Source organism: Pelophylax lessonae (assembly GCF_965119305.1).
Source record: "Pelophylax lessonae genome assembly, chromosome: 1".
NCBI classification, from domain to species: domain Eukaryota; kingdom Metazoa; phylum Chordata; class Amphibia; order Anura; family Ranidae; genus Pelophylax; species Pelophylax lessonae.
In genome coordinates this window covers 10,449,096-10,468,155 of record NC_138768.1, presented here as the reverse complement: position 1 = coordinate 10,468,155, position 19,060 = coordinate 10,449,096, and the positions used below count along the sequence as shown (strand labels likewise).

The following is a 19,060-nucleotide window of genomic DNA, read 5'->3' as shown; positions in this document are numbered from 1 at the left end:
GGGGTGGTATGGAGAGGAGTACAGGAGGTCAGTCATGGGGTGGTATGGAGAGGAGTACAGGAGGTCAGTCATGGGGTGGTATGGAGAGCAGAGAAGTACAGGAGGTCAGACATGGGGTGATATGGAGAGGAGTACAGGGGGGCAGATATAGGGTGGTATGGAGAGGAGCAGAGTACAGGGGGTCAGTCATGGGGTGGTATGGAGAGGAGTACAGGGGGTCAGACATGGGTTGGTATGGAGAGGAGTACAGCAGGGTGTCAGACATGGGGTGGTATGGAGAGGAGAGGAGTACAGGGGGTCAGACATGGGGTGGTATGGAGAGGAGTACAGGGGGTCAGACATGGGTTGGTATGGAGAGGAGTACAGCAGGGTGTCAGACATGGGGTGGTATGGAGAGGAGTACAGGGGGTCAGACATGGGGTGGTATGGAGAGGAGTACAGGGGGTCAGTCATGGGGTGGTATGGAGAGGAGTACAGGGGGTCAGACATGGGGTGGTATGGAGAGGAGTACAGGGGGTCAGACATGGGGTGGTATGGAGAGGAGTACAGGGGGTCAGACATGGGTTGGTATGGAGAGGAGTACAGGGGGTCAGACATGGGGTGGTATGGAGAGGAGTACAGGGGGTCAGACATGGGGTGGTATGGAGAGGAGTACAGGGGGTCAGACATGGGGTGGTATGGAGAGGAGTACAGGGGGTCAGACATGGGTTGGTATGGAGAGGAGTACAGGGGGTCAGACATGGGGTGGTATGGAGAGGAGTACAGGGGGTCAGTCATGGGGTGGTATGGAGAGGAGAGGAGTACAGGGGGTCAGACATGGGGTGGTATGGAGAGGAGTACAGGGGGTCAGACATGGGTTGGTATGGAGAGGAGTACAGGGGGTCAGACATGGGGTGGTATGGAGAGGAGAGGAGTACAGGGGGTCAGTCATGGGGTGGTATGGAGAGGAGTACCTGGGGTCAGACATGGGGTGGTATGAAGAGGAGTACAGGGGGTCAGACATGGGGTGGTATGGAGAGGAGTACAGGGTGTCAGTCATGGGGTGGTATGGAGAGGAGAGGAGTACAGGGGGTCAGACATGGGGTGGTATGGAGAGGAGTACCTGGGGTCAGACATGGGGTGGTATGAAGAGGAGTACAGGGGGTCAGACATGGGGTGGTATGGAGAGGAGTACAGGGGGTCAGACATGGGGTGGTATGGAGAGGAGTACAGGGGGTCAGACATGGGGTGGTATGGAGAGGAGTACAGGGGGTCAGACATGGGTTGGTATGGAGAGGAGTACAGGGGGTCAGACATGGGGTGGTATGGAGAGGAGTACAGGGGGTCAGTCATGGGGTGGTATGGAGAGGAGAGGAGTACAGGGGGTCAGACATGGGGTGGTATGGAGAGGAGTACAGGGGGTCAGACATGGGTTGGTATGGAGAGGAGTACAGGGGGTCAGACATGGGGTGGTATGGAGAGGAGAGGAGTACAGGGGGTCAGTCATGGGGTGGTATGGAGAGGAGTACCTGGGGTCAGACATGGGGTGGTATGAAGAGGAGTACAGGGGGTCAGACATGGGGTGGTATGGAGAGGAGTACAGGGTGTCAGTCATGGGGTGGTATGGAGAGGAGAGGAGTACAGGGGGTCAGACATGGGGTGGTATGGAGAGGAGTACAGGGGGTCAGACATGGGTTGGTATGGAGAGGAGTACAGCAGGGTGTCAGACATGGGGCGGTATGGAGAGGAGAGGAGTACAGGGGGTCAGTCATGGGGTGGTATGGAGAGCAGAGAAGTACAGGGGGTCAGTCATGGGGTGGTATGGAGAGGAGTACAGGAGGTCAGTCATGGGGTGGTATGGAGAGGAGTACAGGAGGCCAGTCATGGGGTGGTATGGAGAGCAGAGAAGTACAGGAGGTCAGACATGGGGTGATATGGAGAGGAGTACAGGGGGGCAGATATAGGGTGGTATGGAGAGGAGCAGAGTACAGGGGGTCAGTCATGGGGTGGTATGGAGAGGAGTACAGGGGGTCAGACATGGGTTGGTATGGAGAGGAGTACAGCAGGGTGTCAGACATGGGGTGGTATGGAGAGGAGAGGAGTACAGGGGGTCAGACATGGGGTGGTATGGAGAGGAGTACAGGGGGTCAGACATGGGTTGGTATGGAGAGGAGTACAGCAGGGTGTCAGACATGGGGTGGTATGGAGAGGAGTACAGGGGGTCAGACATGGGGTGGTATGGAGAGGAGTACAGGGGGTCAGTCATGGGGTGGTATGGAGAGGAGTACAGGGGGTCAGACATGGGGTGGTATGGAGAGGAGTACAGGGGGTCAGACATGGGGTGGTATGGAGAGGAGTACAGGGGGTCAGACATGGGTTGGTATGGAGAGGAGTACAGGGGGTCAGACATGGGGTGGTATGGAGAGGAGTACAGGGGGTCAGACATGGGGTGGTATGGAGAGGAGTACAGGGGGTCAGACATGGGGTGGTATGGAGAGGAGTACAGGGGGTCAGACATGGGTTGGTATGGAGAGGAGTACAGGGGGTCAGACATGGGGTGGTATGGAGAGGAGTACAGGGGGTCAGTCATGGGGTGGTATGGAGAGGAGAGGAGTACAGGGGGTCAGACATGGGGTGGTATGGAGAGGAGTACAGGGGGTCAGACATGGGTTGGTATGGAGAGGAGTACAGGGGGTCAGACATGGGGTGGTATGGAGAGGAGAGGAGTACAGGGGGTCAGTCATGGGGTGGTATGGAGAGGAGTACCTGGGGTCAGACATGGGGTGGTATGAAGAGGAGTACAGGGGGTCAGACATGGGGTGGTATGGAGAGGAGTACAGGGTGTCAGTCATGGGGTGGTATGGAGAGGAGAGGAGTACAGGGGGTCAGACATGGGGTGGTATGGAGAGGAGTACAGGGGGTCAGACATGGGTTGGTATGGAGAGGAGTACAGCAGGGTGTCAGACATGGGGTGGTATGGAGAGGAGAGGAGTACAGGGGGTCAGTCATGGGGTGGTATGGAGAGGAGAGGAGTACAGGGGGTCAGACATGGGGTGGTATGGAGAGCAGAGAAGTACAGGGGGTCAGTCATGGGGTGGTATGGAGAGGAGTACAGGAGGTCAGTCATGGGGTGGTATGGAGAGGAGTACAGGAGGTCAGTCATGGGGTGGTATGGAGAGCAGAGAAGTACAGGAGGTCAGACATGGGGTGATATGGAGAGGAGTACAGGGGGGCAGATATAGGGTGGTATGGAGAGGAGCAGAGTACAGGGGGTCAGTCATGGGGTGGTATGGAGAGGAGTACAGGGGGTCAGACATGGGTTGGTATGGAGAGGAGTACAGCAGGGTGTCAGACATGGGGTGGTATGGAGAGGAGAGGAGTACAGGGGGTCAGACATGGGGTGGTATGGAGAGGAGTACAGGGGGTCAGACATGGGTTGGTATGGAGAGGAGTACAGCAGGGTGTCAGACATGGGGTGGTATGGAGAGGAGTACAGGGGGTCAGACATGGGGTGGTATGGAGAGGAGTACAGGGGGTCAGTCATGGGGTGGTATGGAGAGGAGTACAGGGGGTCAGACATGGGGTGGTATGGAGAGGAGTACAGGGGGTCAGACATGGGGTGGTATGGAGAGGAGTACAGGGGGTCAGACATGGGTTGGTATGGAGAGGAGTACAGGGGGTCAGACATGGGGTGGTATGGAGAGGAGTACAGGGGGTCAGACATGGGGTGGTATGGAGAGGAGTACAGGGGGTCAGACATGGGGTGGTATGGAGAGGAGTACAGGGGGTCAGACATGGGTTGGTATGGAGAGGAGTACAGGGGGTCAGACATGGGGTGGTATGGAGAGGAGTACAGGGGGTCAGTCATGGGGTGGTATGGAGAGGAGAGGAGTACAGGGGGTCAGACATGGGGTGGTATGGAGAGGAGTACAGGGGGTCAGACATGGGTTGGTATGGAGAGGAGTACAGGGGGTCAGACATGGGGTGGTATGGAGAGAAGAGGAGTACAGGGGGTCAGTCATGGGGTGGTATGGAGAGGAGTACCTGGGGTCAGACATGGGGTGGTATGAAGAGGAGTACAGGGGGTCAGACATGGGGTGGTATGGAGAGGAGTACAGGGTGTCAGTCATGGGGTGGTATGGAGAGGAGAGGAGTACAGGGGGTCAGACATGGGGTGGTATGGAGAGGAGTACAGGGGGTCAGACATGGGTTGGTATGGAGAGGAGTACAGCAGGGTGTCAGACATGGGGTGGTATGGAGAGGAGAGGAGTACAGGGGGTCAGTCATGGGGTGGTATGGAGAGGAGAGGAGTACAGGGGGTCAGACATGGGGTGGTATGGAGAGCAGAGAAGTACAGGGGGTCAGTCATGGGGTGGTATGGAGAGGAGTACAGGAGGTCAGTCATGGGGTGGTATGGAGAGGAGTACAGGAGGTCAGTCATGGGGTGGTATGGAGAGCAGAGAAGTACAGGAGGTCAGACATGGGGTGATATGGAGAGGAGTACAGGGGGGCAGATATAGGGTGGTATGGAGAGGAGCAGAGTACAGGGGGTCAGTCATGGGGTGGTATGGAGAGGAGTACAGGGGGTCAGACATGGGTTGGTATGGAGAGGAGTACAGCAGGGTGTCAGACATGGGGTGGTATGGAGAGGAGAGGAGTACAGGGGGTCAGACATGGGGTGGTATGGAGAGGAGTACAGGGGGTCAGACATGGGTTGGTATGGAGAGGAGTACAGCAGGGTGTCAGACATGGGGTGGTATGGAGAGGAGAGGAGTACAGGGGGTCAGTCATGGGGTGGTATGGAGAGGAGAGGAGTACAGGGGGTCAGACATGGGGTGGTATGGAGAGCAGAGAAGTACAGGGGGTCAGTCATGGGGTGGTATGGAGAGGAGTACAGGAGGTCAGTCATGGGGTGGTATGGAGAGCAGAGAAGTACAGGGGGTCAGACATGGGGTGATATGGAGAGGAGTACAGGGGGGCAGATATAGGGTGGTATGGAGAGGAGCGGAGTACAGTGGGTCAGTCATGGGGTGGTATGGAGAGGAGAGGAGTACAGGGGGTCAGACATGGGGTGATATGGAGAGGAGTACAGGGGGGCAGATATAGGGTGGTATGGAGAGGAGCCGAGTACAGGGGGTCAGTCATGGGGTGGTATGGAGAGGAGTACAGGGGGGCAGATATAGGGTGGTATGGAGAGGAGCCGAGTACAGGGGGTCAGTCATGGGGTGGTATATTGAGTTGGTCTCACCTTTGCACCAGAACAGCTTCCACTTTTCTGGTAAGGCTTTCCACAAGATTTTGTATTGAGCTTGTGAGAACTTCATTTTTGAGGTCAGGTACTGATGTTGGACAAGAAGACCTGGCTGTTTACATTTACGCCAAAGGAGTTTAATAGGATTGAGTTTAGGCTGCATTAATTTATGTTCCATCTGATGCCGGCAGTACTCCTCTCCATACCACCCCATGTCTGACCCCCTGTACTCCTCTCCATACCACCCCATGTCTGACCCCCTGTACTCCTCTCCATACCACCCCATGTCTGACCCCCTGTACTCCTCTCCATACCACCCCATGTCTGACCCCCTGTATTCCTCTTCATACAACCCCATGACTGAACCCCTGTACTTCTCTCCTCTCCATACCACCCCATGACTGACCCCCTGTACTCCGCTCCTCTCCATACCACCCTATATCTGCCCCCCTGTTCTCCTCTCCATATCACCCCATGTCTGACCCCCTGTACTTCTCTGCTCTCCATACCACCCCATGACTGACCTCCTGTACTCCTCTCCTCTCCATACCACCCCATGTCTGACCCCCTGTACTCCTCTTCATACCACCCCATGTCTGACCCCCTGTACTCCTCTCCTCTCCATACCACCCCATGACTGACCCCCTCTACTCCTCTCCTCTCCATACCACCCCATGACTGACCCCCTGTACTCCTCTCCTCTCCATACCACCCCATGTCTGACCCCCTGTACTCCTCTCCATACCAAGCCATGTCTTACCCCCTGTACTCTTCTCCATACCACCCCATGTCTGACCCCCTGTACTCCTCTCCTCTCCATACCACCCCATGACTGACCTCCTGTACTCCTCTCCATACCACCCCATGTCTGACCCCCTGTACTCCTCTCCATACCACCCCATGTCTGACCCCCTGTACTCCTCTCCATACCACCCCATGTCTGACCCCCTGTACTCCTCTCCATACCACCCCATGACTGACCCCCTGTACTCCTCTCCTCTCCATACCACCCCATGACTGACCCCCTGTACTCCTCTCCTCTCCATACCACCCCATGTCTGACCCCCTGTACTCCTCTCCATACCAACCCATGTCTTACCCCCTGTACTCTTCTCCATACCACCCCATGTCTGACCCCCTGTACTCCTCTCCTCTCCATACCACCCCATGACTGACCTCCTGTACTCCTCTCCATACCACCCCATGTCTGACCCCCTGTACTCCTCTCCATACCACCCCATGTCTGACCCCCTGTACTCCTCTCCATACCACCCCATGTCTGACCCCCTGTACTCCTCTCCATACCACCCCATGTCTGACCCCCTGTACTCCTCTCCATACCACCCCATGTCTGACTCCCTGTACTCCTCTCCATACCACCCCATGACTGACCTCCTGTACTCCTCTCCATACCACCACATGACTGACTGGGTGGAGCTTGGGCGGTACTTACTTTTAAATATGGGAGGAGCTTGGGCGGGGCTTACTTTAAAATGTGGGAGGGGGTTATCAAATTTATCTTCGGGCTGAAGCCCCTGGTCTTTTTCCCACCTAGCAACGCCCCTGATCAGACCACTGCAAATCTACGAAGACCTGGCCGTCCCTCTAAACTTTCAGCTCATACAAGGAGAAGACTGATCAGAGATGCAGCCAAGAGGCCCATGATCACTCTGGATGAACTGCAGAGATCTACAGCTGAGGTGGGAGACTCTGTCCATAGGACAACAATCAGTCGTATACTGCCAGACATGTATAGTAACGAAGTAGAACTACTTAAGTACTGTACTTAAGTACCGAAATGCGGTATCTGTACTTTCCTAGAGTAGAATTTTTTTCTCCTACTTCTACTTTTACTTCACTACATTTTTTCGATGATTTCGATACTTCTACTCAAGTATTTTTTTTTTTGTGCTGCATAGTTACTCGTTACTTTTAAAAAAATTACCACTGCCAGAACAGTAGATGGCAGGTTGCATAAAGCTCAAAAAAATGTGTATAATGTCATTTGTAAATCAGCGCATACGAAAATAAAGGCTGTGTATAATAAAAGCTGCTATACCAAATCTTTCCAATAAAAAGAAAATATGAAACAAACAAATAAATGGTGTTACAGCGCTTAAAGTGCATCAAGAAACTACTAACAAACACAGGTTAATCATTTGAATAAATCATTTGAAATAATAAAAAACAATATGATGTTCAAACTTTTGACTTCTTTCTTTAATAACTACATAACACAGTACTTGTACTTCTACTTTCAGTACTTGAGTAGAATTTTTTTTTCAAAACTACTGGTACTTTTTACTTTTAGTACTTAAGTAGCAAATTTTTTGAAAAAACTACTTGCAATACTTAAGTAAAAAAAATTTTGAATACTTTAGTACTTCTACTTAAGTAACTTTTTCTGCGAGCACTTCCACTTCTACTCAAGTAATTTTTTGATCGAGCACTTGTACTTTTACTCAAGTAGAAATTTCGAGTACTTTATACAAGTCTGTATACTGCACAAATCTGGCCGTTATGGAAGAGTGGCAAGAAGAAAGCCATTTCTTAAAGATATCCATAAAAAGTGTTGTTTAAAGTTTGCCTGTATCCCTTTGGGGTGGAAAAAAAATACTCCACTCTCTATAAGGGATTGGATAGAGAAAGTGGAGGAAATAAATAAAATGGAAGATCTGACCCTAACAGCAAACCATAATAGAGAGAGATATAGACAGACATGGGAGGGATGGAATGTATTCATCCTCTCTGAAGAAGGGAAGACTCTCAGAGAGTAAAGTAATAAGGAAGTTCGAGAAGTTTGCCATTGGAATTGAGAAGAAGGGGGGGAGGGATCGGGGTTTTTTTTTTTTTTTTTTAGGGGAGTGGTGGTATAGTTGTTTATTGTTTATGGGAAAGGTAGATTGAGGTAAGAGGCTGTATTGTATAAAAAATGACATTTCATGGGAAAAGAGAGAAAACAGGCCACCATAAGTTAGGATGGGGATAAAGATAAATATTTCTACTCCTAAATGTGCATTTTCTTGTTGTATATTACTTTAGTTGACTGTTATCTTATGAAATGTAAAATGTAAAATCCTTTTCATTTTGTAATAAAATTAAAAAATTAAAATTTGAAAAAAATAAATAAAGTTTGCCACACGCCACCTGGGAGACACACCAAACATGTGGAAGAAGGGGCTCTGGTCAGATGAAACCAAAATCAAACTTTTTGGCAACAATGTAAAACGTTATGTTTGGCGTAAAAGCAACACAGCTCATCACCCTGAACACACCATCCCTACTGTCAAACATGGTGGTGGCAGGTGGCAGCATCATGGTTTGGGCCTGCTTTTCTTCAGCAGGGACAGGGAAGATGGTTTAAATTGATGGGAAGATGGATGGAGCCAAATACAGGACCATTCTGGAAGAAAACCTGATGGAGTCTGCAAAAGACCTGAGACTGGGATGGAGATTTGTCTTCCAACAAGACAATGATCCAAAACATAAAGCAAAATCTACAATGGAATGGTTCACAAATAAACAGGTGTAAGAATGGCCAAGTCAAAGTCCAGACCTGAATCCAATCAAGAATCTGTGGAAAGAACTAAAAACTGCTGTTCACAAACGCTCTCCATCCAACCTCACTGAGCTCGAGCTGTTTTACAAGGAGGAATGGACAAAAATTTCAGTCTCTCGATGTGCAAAACTGATAGAGACATACCCCAATCGACTTACAGCTGTAATCCCAGCAAAAGGTGGCGCTACAAAGTATTAACTTAACCACTTGCCGACCGCCGCACGACTATCTACGTCGGCGGTCAGCCCCTCACAGGCAAACTAACGTAGGGCTACGTTGCTTGCTTGTGAGGGTCTAGGGAGCGAGCGCGCGCCCCCCGGGGCGCGCTCCCGCTCCCGCGTGGTCACGGACCCCCCCGCGCGTGTGACCAGCGGACCCGATGTCCGCCGGTCACTCGGCGATCGGCGGGGGAGAGGGAGAATGTCAGGCAGCTTGTGTAAACAAACTGCCTGTCATTCTCCTCGCTGCAAAGACACTGATAAAACGGATCTGGTATGTAGATCCGTTGATCAGTGTCCTTACAGCTAGAGCCACAGCCAATCACAGTAGAAACCACGCCCCTAGGGACACACACAGCCCCTCCCTTCCAAATAAAGTTAACCCCTTCACTACCAGTGTATTTTTACAGTAACAGTGCATATGTATAGCACTGATTACTGCAGTAATGTCACTGGTAACCCCAAAAGTGTCAAAAATGTCAGTCAAGGGTCCGATCTGTCCGCCGCAATGTCGCAGTACCGCAAAAAAAATCGCAGATCGCCGCCATTACGCGTTAAAAAAAAAAACAACAAAAATGACAAAAATCTTTCCCTTTGTTAGTAAACGCGATAACTTTTGCGCAAACCAATCAAAATACGCTTTTTGCGATTTTTTTTACCAAACATAGGTAGCATAAAATAAATTGGCCGAAAATTTTTAAAAATTTTGATTTTTACATTTTTTTTTGGGGGAATTTCATATAAAAAAATGTGAAAAATATTGCTATTTTTGCAAAATTGACGCTCTTTTTTTGTTTATAGCGCGTGATCAAAAAATCGCACAGGTGATCAAATACCACCAAAAGAAAGCTCTGTTTGTGGGAAAAAAAGGACGTCAAATTCGTTTAGGTACAGCGTCGCACGACCGCGCAATTGTGCGTTAAATTCACGCAGTGCCGAATCGCAAAATACCCCCTGGTCGGAATGGGGGTAAAATCTTCCGGGGCTTAAGTGGTTAAGGGGGCTGAATAATTTTGCACGCCCAGGTTTTCAGTTTTTTATTTGTTAAAAAAGTTCGAAATATCCAATAAATTTCATTCCACTTCATGATTGTGTCCCACTTGTTGTTGATTCTTCACAAAAAAATACAGTTTTATATCTTTATGTTTAAAGCCTGAAATGTGGCAAAAGGTCGAAAGTTCCAGGGGGCCGAATACTTTCGCAATGCACTGTATATATAGGGCTATCAATTACATCATATCAGGTCATTGAGTATTTTATCGGGTAATTGCGTATACCCCATAATCGTCTCATCTTTATCTATATATAGGCCTATCGATTACATCATATCAGGTCATTGAGTATTTTATCAATCACTTGCGTATACCCTATATCCATCACATCTCTATCTATATACTGTATAGGGCTATCGTTTACGTCATATCAGGTCATTGAGTATTTTATTGGTCACTTGTGTATACCCTATATCCATCACATCTCTATCTATATACAGTATATAGGGCTATCGATTACATCATATCAGGTCATTGAGTATCTATCGGTCAGTTGCGTATACCCTATACCCCACTCCCACAGTAGTTTGCCTTCCACCGCAGCTGCCAAAGCAGCCCGTTCCACAGGCTCCTTCTCCACAGCTACTTCTTCTGTCATCCCACCATCATGTACGGAGGAGTCACCTGAACTATTCGATCATAGTGTCAGTGACATGCTGCTGGAGGATGCGCAGCAATTTGAAAGCTGTGATGTTGGTTCCCAGGTTGATGAAGAATAACATGAGCCTAGAGAGAGGGGGTGACAACGACGGACAGGAAACTAGCAGTCATGTTCCCACAGCTGCAGCATACTGCCAAGTTTGCTCCAGTGACAAGGAGGGAGGGAATGATGAGGTCACTAACTGTACTTGGGTGCCTGACCAGATAGAGGAGGAAAGTGAGGGGGGGGGGAGGAGGAGGCACAACTCCAACGAGGCAGGATGTGATTCAGGGGCTGCCATAGGAGTAGCCAATCTATTGAATCACAGCACAGAGCTCCACAGGTGCAGGGTGCTGAAAACTCCCCGCGGACTTGAATTAGTGTGGGCTTTTTTCAGCACATGTGCAGTAGACCGCAGCTTTGCTGTTTGCAACATCTGTCTCAAGCTGATCAAGCGTGGCCAGAACACCAGCCGCTTGGGCACCACATGCTTGACAAGGCATATGACGACCTGCCATGCAGTCTGTTGGCAACAGCACCTGAAAGAGCCACAAGATCAAAACAAGCATACATCACCTTGCTCCTCATCTGTGATCTCTAACCCTACTATACCTCATGCCTTCTCAAATACCAGCATTGAGAGGGATGATGGTATAGCAATGAGTGCCACATAGACTTGCACCCAATCTGTTAGCAGTACACCACCCCTTGATTTGAGCAGCAGGCAAATTTCACTACCCCAGTTGCTGAACCGAAGAAAGAAATACTGTCCCAACCATCCACATGCTAAGCGTCTTAATGCTAGCTTGGCCAAATTGCTAGCATTATAATTGCTGGCTTTTCATCTGGTAGACTTTGCTCCCTTTTGCGAATTTGTGGAATGTGCTGCACCACAGTGGCAGGTAACAAAAAGGCATTTATTTTCGCTTAAGGCCATTCCGGCTCTCTACCGTCATGTGGAAGGTAGTGTTTTGGCCTCGTTGGACAGAGTGGTCAGCAGGAAGGTGCACATTACTGCTGACTCTTGGTCCAGCAGGCATGGACAGAGACATTACATTTCGTTCACGGCGCACTGGGTAACTCTGCTGGCAGCTGGGAAGGATGCAGAACAGAGTTCGGTGTTGCAGCTTGTTTTGCCACCACGCCTCCAAAAAGCAGGTGCTGGTTCTGCCACATCTGGCTACTCCACCACCACCTCCTCCTCCATGTCCTCTTCTGCTCAATTGTCCTCTGAAGCAGCATTGCTCCCTAAGCATTCAAGGGTCTACGCAAGCAGTCAGGCTAAAAGATGCCATGCTGTGCTTCAGTTGGTCTGCCCAGGGGATAGGAGTCACACCGGGGCAGAGATTCTGTCAGCTCTGTAAGGGCAGGCTCAGAGATGGTTGACACCATGACAGCTTGACATGAAAGTGGGGGGTGTCATGGCGCTCTTCTAATATCCCAAGGTGGTACAAGGAATGTGGGTGGATGGGAGGGGGGGGGGTTATGGGGCTGCGTGGGGGGGAACAAAGTTTGGTACTGTAGGGAAGCGGCAGCCGACTGAAGCGTGGAGAAGCCCTGAGAGATGCAAGAAAGGAGAGAGCGGCGCCAGCTTAGTATAGTACAAGTTTATTTAACACTGTTAAAATTGGTGACTCACTGTCCGAGGTTGGGTGAGACCGGTACACAAAGACTGTTAGGGTCATCCATCTTCCTCTTCCAAGATAGTGGTCATAGGAGAAGGTGGTGAGGTTCCAGAGGTATAGCCGAGCCGCTGTGGGGCTGCTAGTTGTCACTGGCCGCGGCGGAGCATGCACAACAGGGCTCCGGCTGCCGACTTCTGATCCCTGATGACATCACTTCCTGGCAGGAGAAAAATAGGGGTTGCACGCGTTCAGAGAATCCGTGCTCCTTCGTCAGGCGAACCTCACCACCTTCTCCTATGACCACTATCTTGGAAGAGGAAGATGGATGACCCTAACAGTCTTTGTGTACCGGTCTCACCCAACCTCGGACAGTGAGTCACCAATTTTAACAGTGTTAAATAAACTTGTACTATACTAAGCTGGCGCCGCTCTCTCCTTTCTTGCATCTTCTACCATGACAGCTTGAGCCAGGAATGGTTGTATTTCGACAAAGGCACCAACCTTCTCTCTGCCCCCTTCGACAGGGACACTTGACACATGTTCCATGCTTAGCACATGTTCTGAATCAGGTGGTGCAGCATTTCTTGAACAGATACCTGGGCTTCCAAGATATCCTGAGGCTGGCTAGAAAAGTTTCTGGGCATTTCCGCTGTTCATACAATGCCAGCGCTCGCTTGTCTGACATTCAACGGGAATTCAACCTGCCCACCAACTGCCTCATTTGTGACATGCCCACCAGGTGGAACCTAACGTTGGCAATGCTGCAGCGACTGCACATGCAGCAGAAAGCCATCAATGAGTACCTTTGTGAGTATGGCACAAGGACAGGGTCAGGGGAGCTTGGCTTTTTTCGGCAAGTCAGTGGCTTTTGATAAAGGATGCTTGCACGGTCCTATCACTATTTGAGGAGGCCACAATGATGGTGAGCCAGGACGATGCATGCATCAGTGACACTATCCCTCTAGTCTACCTGCTGGAGCACACGCTGCGTGGAATCATGGACAGGGCACTTGAGGCAGAACCGTGGGAGGAAGAGGACGTCCTTTCCTCGCAAGGCCCCCTTTATGCAGATATAATTCCTGCAGGGCCACAAAACACACAGGAGGAAGAGGAGGAGGAGGATTTCGGCAGTATGGATGTAGAGGATAGCATACAGCAGTCTTCAAGGGATGGTTTTGATTTCCCAGAAACCCCAGGAGTTGTACGTGGTTGGGGAGAGGTTGCTTCTGACAATGTCATCCTTAGTGACCCAGAGGACTCAGAAGTTCATGCCTCCTCCAACTTACCTTGCATGGGCTCCCTGATTCTGCAAAGCCTGCAAAAGGACCCGAGGATTCGTGCTATCAAGGAGAGGGATAATTACTGGTTGGCAACCCTTCTTGATGCACGTTACAAGGGTAAAGTTGCAGAGCTCATCCTGCCTTTGAAGAGAGAGCAGAGGTTGAAACATCTTGAGGAGGCCTTGAAAAAAAATTTCTGTACCACCTTTCCAGACACTGGGAGGTCAACATTCTCTGGACATGTTTCTGAGGCATTGTTCAGTCAAAGGAGGAGCAGTGGATAAGGCGGCCGGCTGACCGATGCCATTAAACAGTTCTTTAGTCCTCAGCAGCACCCAGGGCTGTTAGGTTTAAGTAACCATCGGCAGCGTCTCCATCATATGGTGCATGATTATCTAGGCGCAAGAGAAGACTTGGCGACCTTTCCAGCTTAGCATCCACTGGGTTACTGGGTCTTGAGGATGGACCACTGACCAGAACTTGCTCAATATGAAATGGAGCTACTGGCATGTCCTGCTTCCAGCGTGCTTTCCGAACGGATGTTCAGTGCTGCTGGAGGTTTTGTGATGGACAAAAGAGTGCGTCTGTCCACAGACTCTGTTGACCAGCTGACTTTTATCAAAATGGACCAGTCCTGGATCAACAAGAGCTATCAAGCCCTGATGCTGATGTAACTGATTGAATTTTCTAGGGGTCTGCCATCCCTTGAAGACTGCATATGCTGCCTATTCTATTCCTCTCCCTTGATTCTGCTAGCTTCCAACAATGTTTTTGGTTTAGGTCCCCACCAACCCCCAAGGCCTAATTTTTGTGCACTTGTATGACAAGTGCATACAATTTAAATGTCGTATGTAATTTTTAACAGCAGGCCCTGTCCCTGTGCGCTGCCCCCAGCAAGAGTAACTGTTAGGGGTTACGGTGTTTCAGGCACCACCAACACCAAAGGCCCAATATTTTTGCACCTGTATGACAAGTACATGCAATTTCAAATTTGTATGGAATTCTTGCCAGCAGGCACCGTTCCTGTGCCCAGCAAGAGTAAATGTGAGGGGTTATGGTGTTCAGGCACCACCAAAAGCAAAGGCCCAATTTTTGGCACCTGTATAGTACATGCAATTTCAAATGTTTATGGAATTCTTACCATAAGAAAAAAAGTACATGCGATTTGAAACTTGTATGTATATTTGTATATGTCATTTTCTCCTTTATAAATCTCAGTATTGCTGCAGCAGGCTACATACATCATAGAGATGCGCTACTTTACAGGCACATTAAGGGGACTCCTCCCCCGGTACGATATTTAAAGAAATTTTTCATTTTTATACTTTCACTTTAAGCCTGTTTAAAATCAGTAAATCAGTGCTCCTTTAAAAACGATTGTTTTAAAAACGTTTTTTTCATTGCTACATGTTCCCCAGGTCAGTACCCGGACCCCCATACACTTTTTTGGGGTAATATCTTTAAGCCTTCAAAATGAGGCTGTTTGATTTTCGAGGTTCGAGTCCCATAGACTTCAATGGGGTTCGTTTGTTCAAACAAATTTTTCCTCTGTTTGCGGTGTTCTTGTGCGAATCGAACCGTGGGGTCTTCGGCTCATCACTAGTTGTTAAGCAGCAGGCTGGGAAACTGGCCGTTACGTACTTACAACCGATGAGTCATCAGCCGTCAGCTGGCTTCCCCACTGACAGCTGAAACGTATACAAATAATGCCGGCAATAGCAAATTCCCGAAAAAAACAGCGTGGGCCCCCCCCCCCCCAATCAATTCCAGGCCCTTCCGGTGTGGTATGGATTCTAAGGAGAACCCTGTGCCAAAATTTAAAAAATAAAACAGCATGGGGGCCCCCATGCATACCAGGCCCTTCGGATCTGGTATGGATTCTAAGGGGAACCCCATGCTAAAATGTAAAAATAAAAAGGCGTAGGGTCCCCCCCCCCCCCAAAATCCATACCAGACCCTTATCCAAACATGAAGCCCAGCAGCTCTGGAATGGGGGTGACGAGCGAGTGCCCTTCCTCCTGAACCATACAAGGCCACATGCCTCCAACATGAGAGGATGGGTGCTTTGGGGCGGGGGGCTTTGCCCTCCCACCCCAAAGCAGCTTGTTGATATTGATGGGCCTCATCCCCACAACCCTTGGCAGTGGTTGTGGGGGTTTGCGGGCAGGGGGCTTATCAGAATCTGGAAACAAGGGGGCCTCCAGATCCCAGCCCCTCCATGTGAATAAGTATGGGTGGAACACTACACTGTTTTTTTTTTTTTAATTTTGGTGTGGGGTTCTTCTTAGAATTCATACCAGACCCAAAGGGCCTGGTATTGATTGGGGTGACCCCACACAGTTTTTTTCTGAATTTTATATTGCTATTATTCTTTTATTTACATTTCAGCTCTCAGTGGGGAAGCACGCTGACAGCTGATGACTCATCGGTTGTTAAGGATGCAGAAGGCGGCTTCCTTGCCTGGTGCTTAACAACCGGCTATTGTTCACACACAAAATCATAATCACACCGATCTGAATTCTAATCATTCTAAAAATGTTGAATAAGTTAGAAAAGTAAAAAATGAAATGAAATTTAATGAATTCCAAAACAAAACAAAATTGGTAATATAACGAATATATACAAAACGAAACAAATTTTTCTGTTCTGCACATGCCCAAGCTTTAACTTCTTCCTCCAGCACACACTTGCTTAGGTCCCAGCTGTGTCACTCTGTATTAATTGTAGCAAAGGCCCATTACAGGAAGGACTTCCTTCCTGTGGTCAATGATTCCAACACCACCTCTTCAAGCCCTATCATCCCTCCTGGCTAAAATATCTCTCCAGGCTAACTTCTCCACACATTCCTCCAGACTGACACTCACCAACCCTCCCGGCTGACTCTCAGGATATCTTCCAGACATACTGACCTGCTCCCGCTGTCCTCTCACTTGCTCCCCTGCCTCCAGTGTGTGTTTTGGTAGAGGGTCCCTCCAGCATCCGAGATCACCCCCCCCAGACTAGGGGGCACCCTCAGGGGCCACCCACAGCCTCCTCAGTACTCCATCTCCATCTTTCACTCAACTGACCCTGCTGGCATGACCCATGGCTATTTATGAGGTAAACCCGCCCCCTGCCAGCCCCTTTCCAGCGGGAATTGGCTGAGGCCCTCATAAATACTCAAGGAATCTCGGCCTCACTCCCACCCTCCAGTTGTGGAAGTTTCTACCACCTTTCAGACCTGGGAGGAAGTACCAGAGAGAATGCCTGAAGAGTCATCCAACCCTGACCCAGATTCCCAGCTCAGACTTGGCCCTGAGCCAAAACGAAATTTTCCTACACTAACAACAAACCTATCTAATAAACCTATCTACATAGAGTACCCTAGATACTAGACATGGATAGTAGAAACTGTTCTCATGGACATTGTAATAGAGGGTGCTACATGTTTTACAGATGATTTGTTTTCTCTCATTTTCTTGATTTAGAGTGGAGATCCGATCGATATAGAGTTTGAGGTTAAAGCAGAAGAAGAAGAAAAGACATATGTGAGTTATGTTCAGCAGTCTATGGAGGAGGATGGAATAACGGGGACATTTATAGAGGAGGACACTCCTACAGAGATCAGCACAGGTGGGTCATTAACACTAAATACATTCCTCCACCCATACTTACTGGAAACCAATATTATCCTGACCATTACACTGTATACATCCGAATCTCTGAATACCCAAAAATTCATCCGAATTTGTATTCGGACAGAAACTAATTGCACATGTCTAACATGTATTTGACATAAACTTTATGTCTAAAGGTGCGATGAAATGGATAACATAAACAATATATATATATATATATATATATATATATATATACAGTATGTCCCATCTGGCATTCCCCAAACGGAGATGGAGTGTACAATGAATGACTTGAAACATATTACAGATATATGTCTATCACCTTACATGACATACTGTAATACTCTAATATAAAGTGAATATATTATGATGACTATAATGAAATATAGTAAAAACATATCCATGTGTAAATATGTGTAATATTATATAAATAAAATAACATGAGAAAGGGGGCTGTAAACTCCTAAAGTTATTATCACAGAAAAATGTGATATGTTATATATTAGTCAAATGCGATCCCCATTGTTTAAAAATGGTAAATGGCATATTTGACTAATAATTAATATCACACATATTTACACATGGATATGTTTTTACTATATTTCAATATATTCATCATCATATATGCACTTTACATTAGAGTATCACAGTATGCCATTCATTGTACACACAATCTCTGTTTGGGGAATGCCAGATGGGGCATACAGTATATAACATTGTTTATGGTATCCATTTCATCGCACCTTTATTACATATTTAATACCAAAGAAATATTGGCATGGTATTACAATGTCCATGAGAACAGTTTCTACTATCCATGTCTAGTGTTGCATGTCCTGAGATTGTTTAAACAATTACAGTTACTGCTTATTTTCCACCATGATTTATTCTGAGCTACAACAAAATGGCCACTGTTGGAGATATTTCTTTAACCACTTTCTGCATGTCGTATAGTAAAATGACGGGGGAGCGGTGCAGCTCTTGTTCTGGGGCTACGTTATCTGACGGCGCCCAGTATAGCTGTGATTATGCGCCTGCGGGCGTGCCGTGTTCCTGGGACATGACGTGACCCTGATTTCGGCAAAGAGGCACAGCCGCGGCTCCTTACCCATGTGATTGGCTGTGTCCAATCACAGCCAATCACATGTAAGCAAGGAAATGCCATTTATCAGCTCTCCTCATCTCACACTGACAGAGTGTAAGGAGAGGAGAGCCAATCAGTGGCATCCCTAAACAGGGAAAACTTGTATAGATAATCAGTGCCTGATTACAATGCAGCCCCAACAGTGTTCATCAGTGATGCCACTCTGTGCCCATCAGTGACACCAGTCTGTGCCCATCAGTTATGCCAATCAGTGCCTGCCCATCAGTGCCATCCATCAGTGCCCATCAGTGCAACCTATCATTGGCCATAAGTGCCGCCTATCAAAAAAGCAAGGGGATTTCCAGTCACTACTTACCAACCAGCCAGGGACCAACCGAATGAACCTGTCTAACAGTATGCATTAAAAACAGGGGTTTAGGTACACACATTTGCAAATGCGTAAGCTGCAGGCCATGGCAAGGCACCCTGATATCTGCAGACCCTAACTCTACCCTAACTCACAGTGAGAACCTCCATCTGTCCATCATAAAACACGTGCTCTCACTGTGGAGACTCTTTAAAGGTAGAGTTAGGGTCTGCAAATATATCAGGGTGCCTTGCCGTGGCCTGCAGCTTACGCATGTATTTGCAAATGTGTGCAACTAAACCCCTATTTTTAACGCATACTGTTAGACAGGTTAATTTGGTTGGTCGCTGGCTGGTTGGTTAGTGACTGGAAATCCCCTGGCTTTTTT

At 48.6% G+C, this 19,060-nt stretch overlaps 3 protein-coding genes across 3 annotated transcripts in view; 2 read left to right on the top strand and 1 right to left on the bottom strand.

Annotated features, from left to right (window-relative positions):
• Positions 1 to 19,060, bottom strand: part of LOC309563394 (uncharacterized protein) — a gene marked incomplete at its 3' end in the record, with an annotated part of 732,657 nt that overhangs the window by 45,529 nt on the left and 668,068 nt on the right. The window lies entirely within an intron of this gene.
• LOC309563383 (uncharacterized protein) overlaps positions 1 to 19,060 on the top strand; it is a 797,887-nt gene that overhangs the window by 143,441 nt on the left and 635,386 nt on the right. The window lies entirely within an intron of this gene.
• The window catches only part of LOC309568028 (uncharacterized protein), a gene marked incomplete at its 5' end in the record, with an annotated part of 253,557 nt that overhangs the window by 24,524 nt on the left and 209,973 nt on the right, over positions 1 to 19,060 (top strand). The window contains one exon of the mRNA XM_082273602.1: positions 17,072 to 17,131. Coding sequence (XP_082129728.1) covers positions 17,072 to 17,131 — 60 coding nt within the window. The remainder of the gene's footprint in view (positions 1 to 17,071; positions 17,132 to 19,060) is intronic.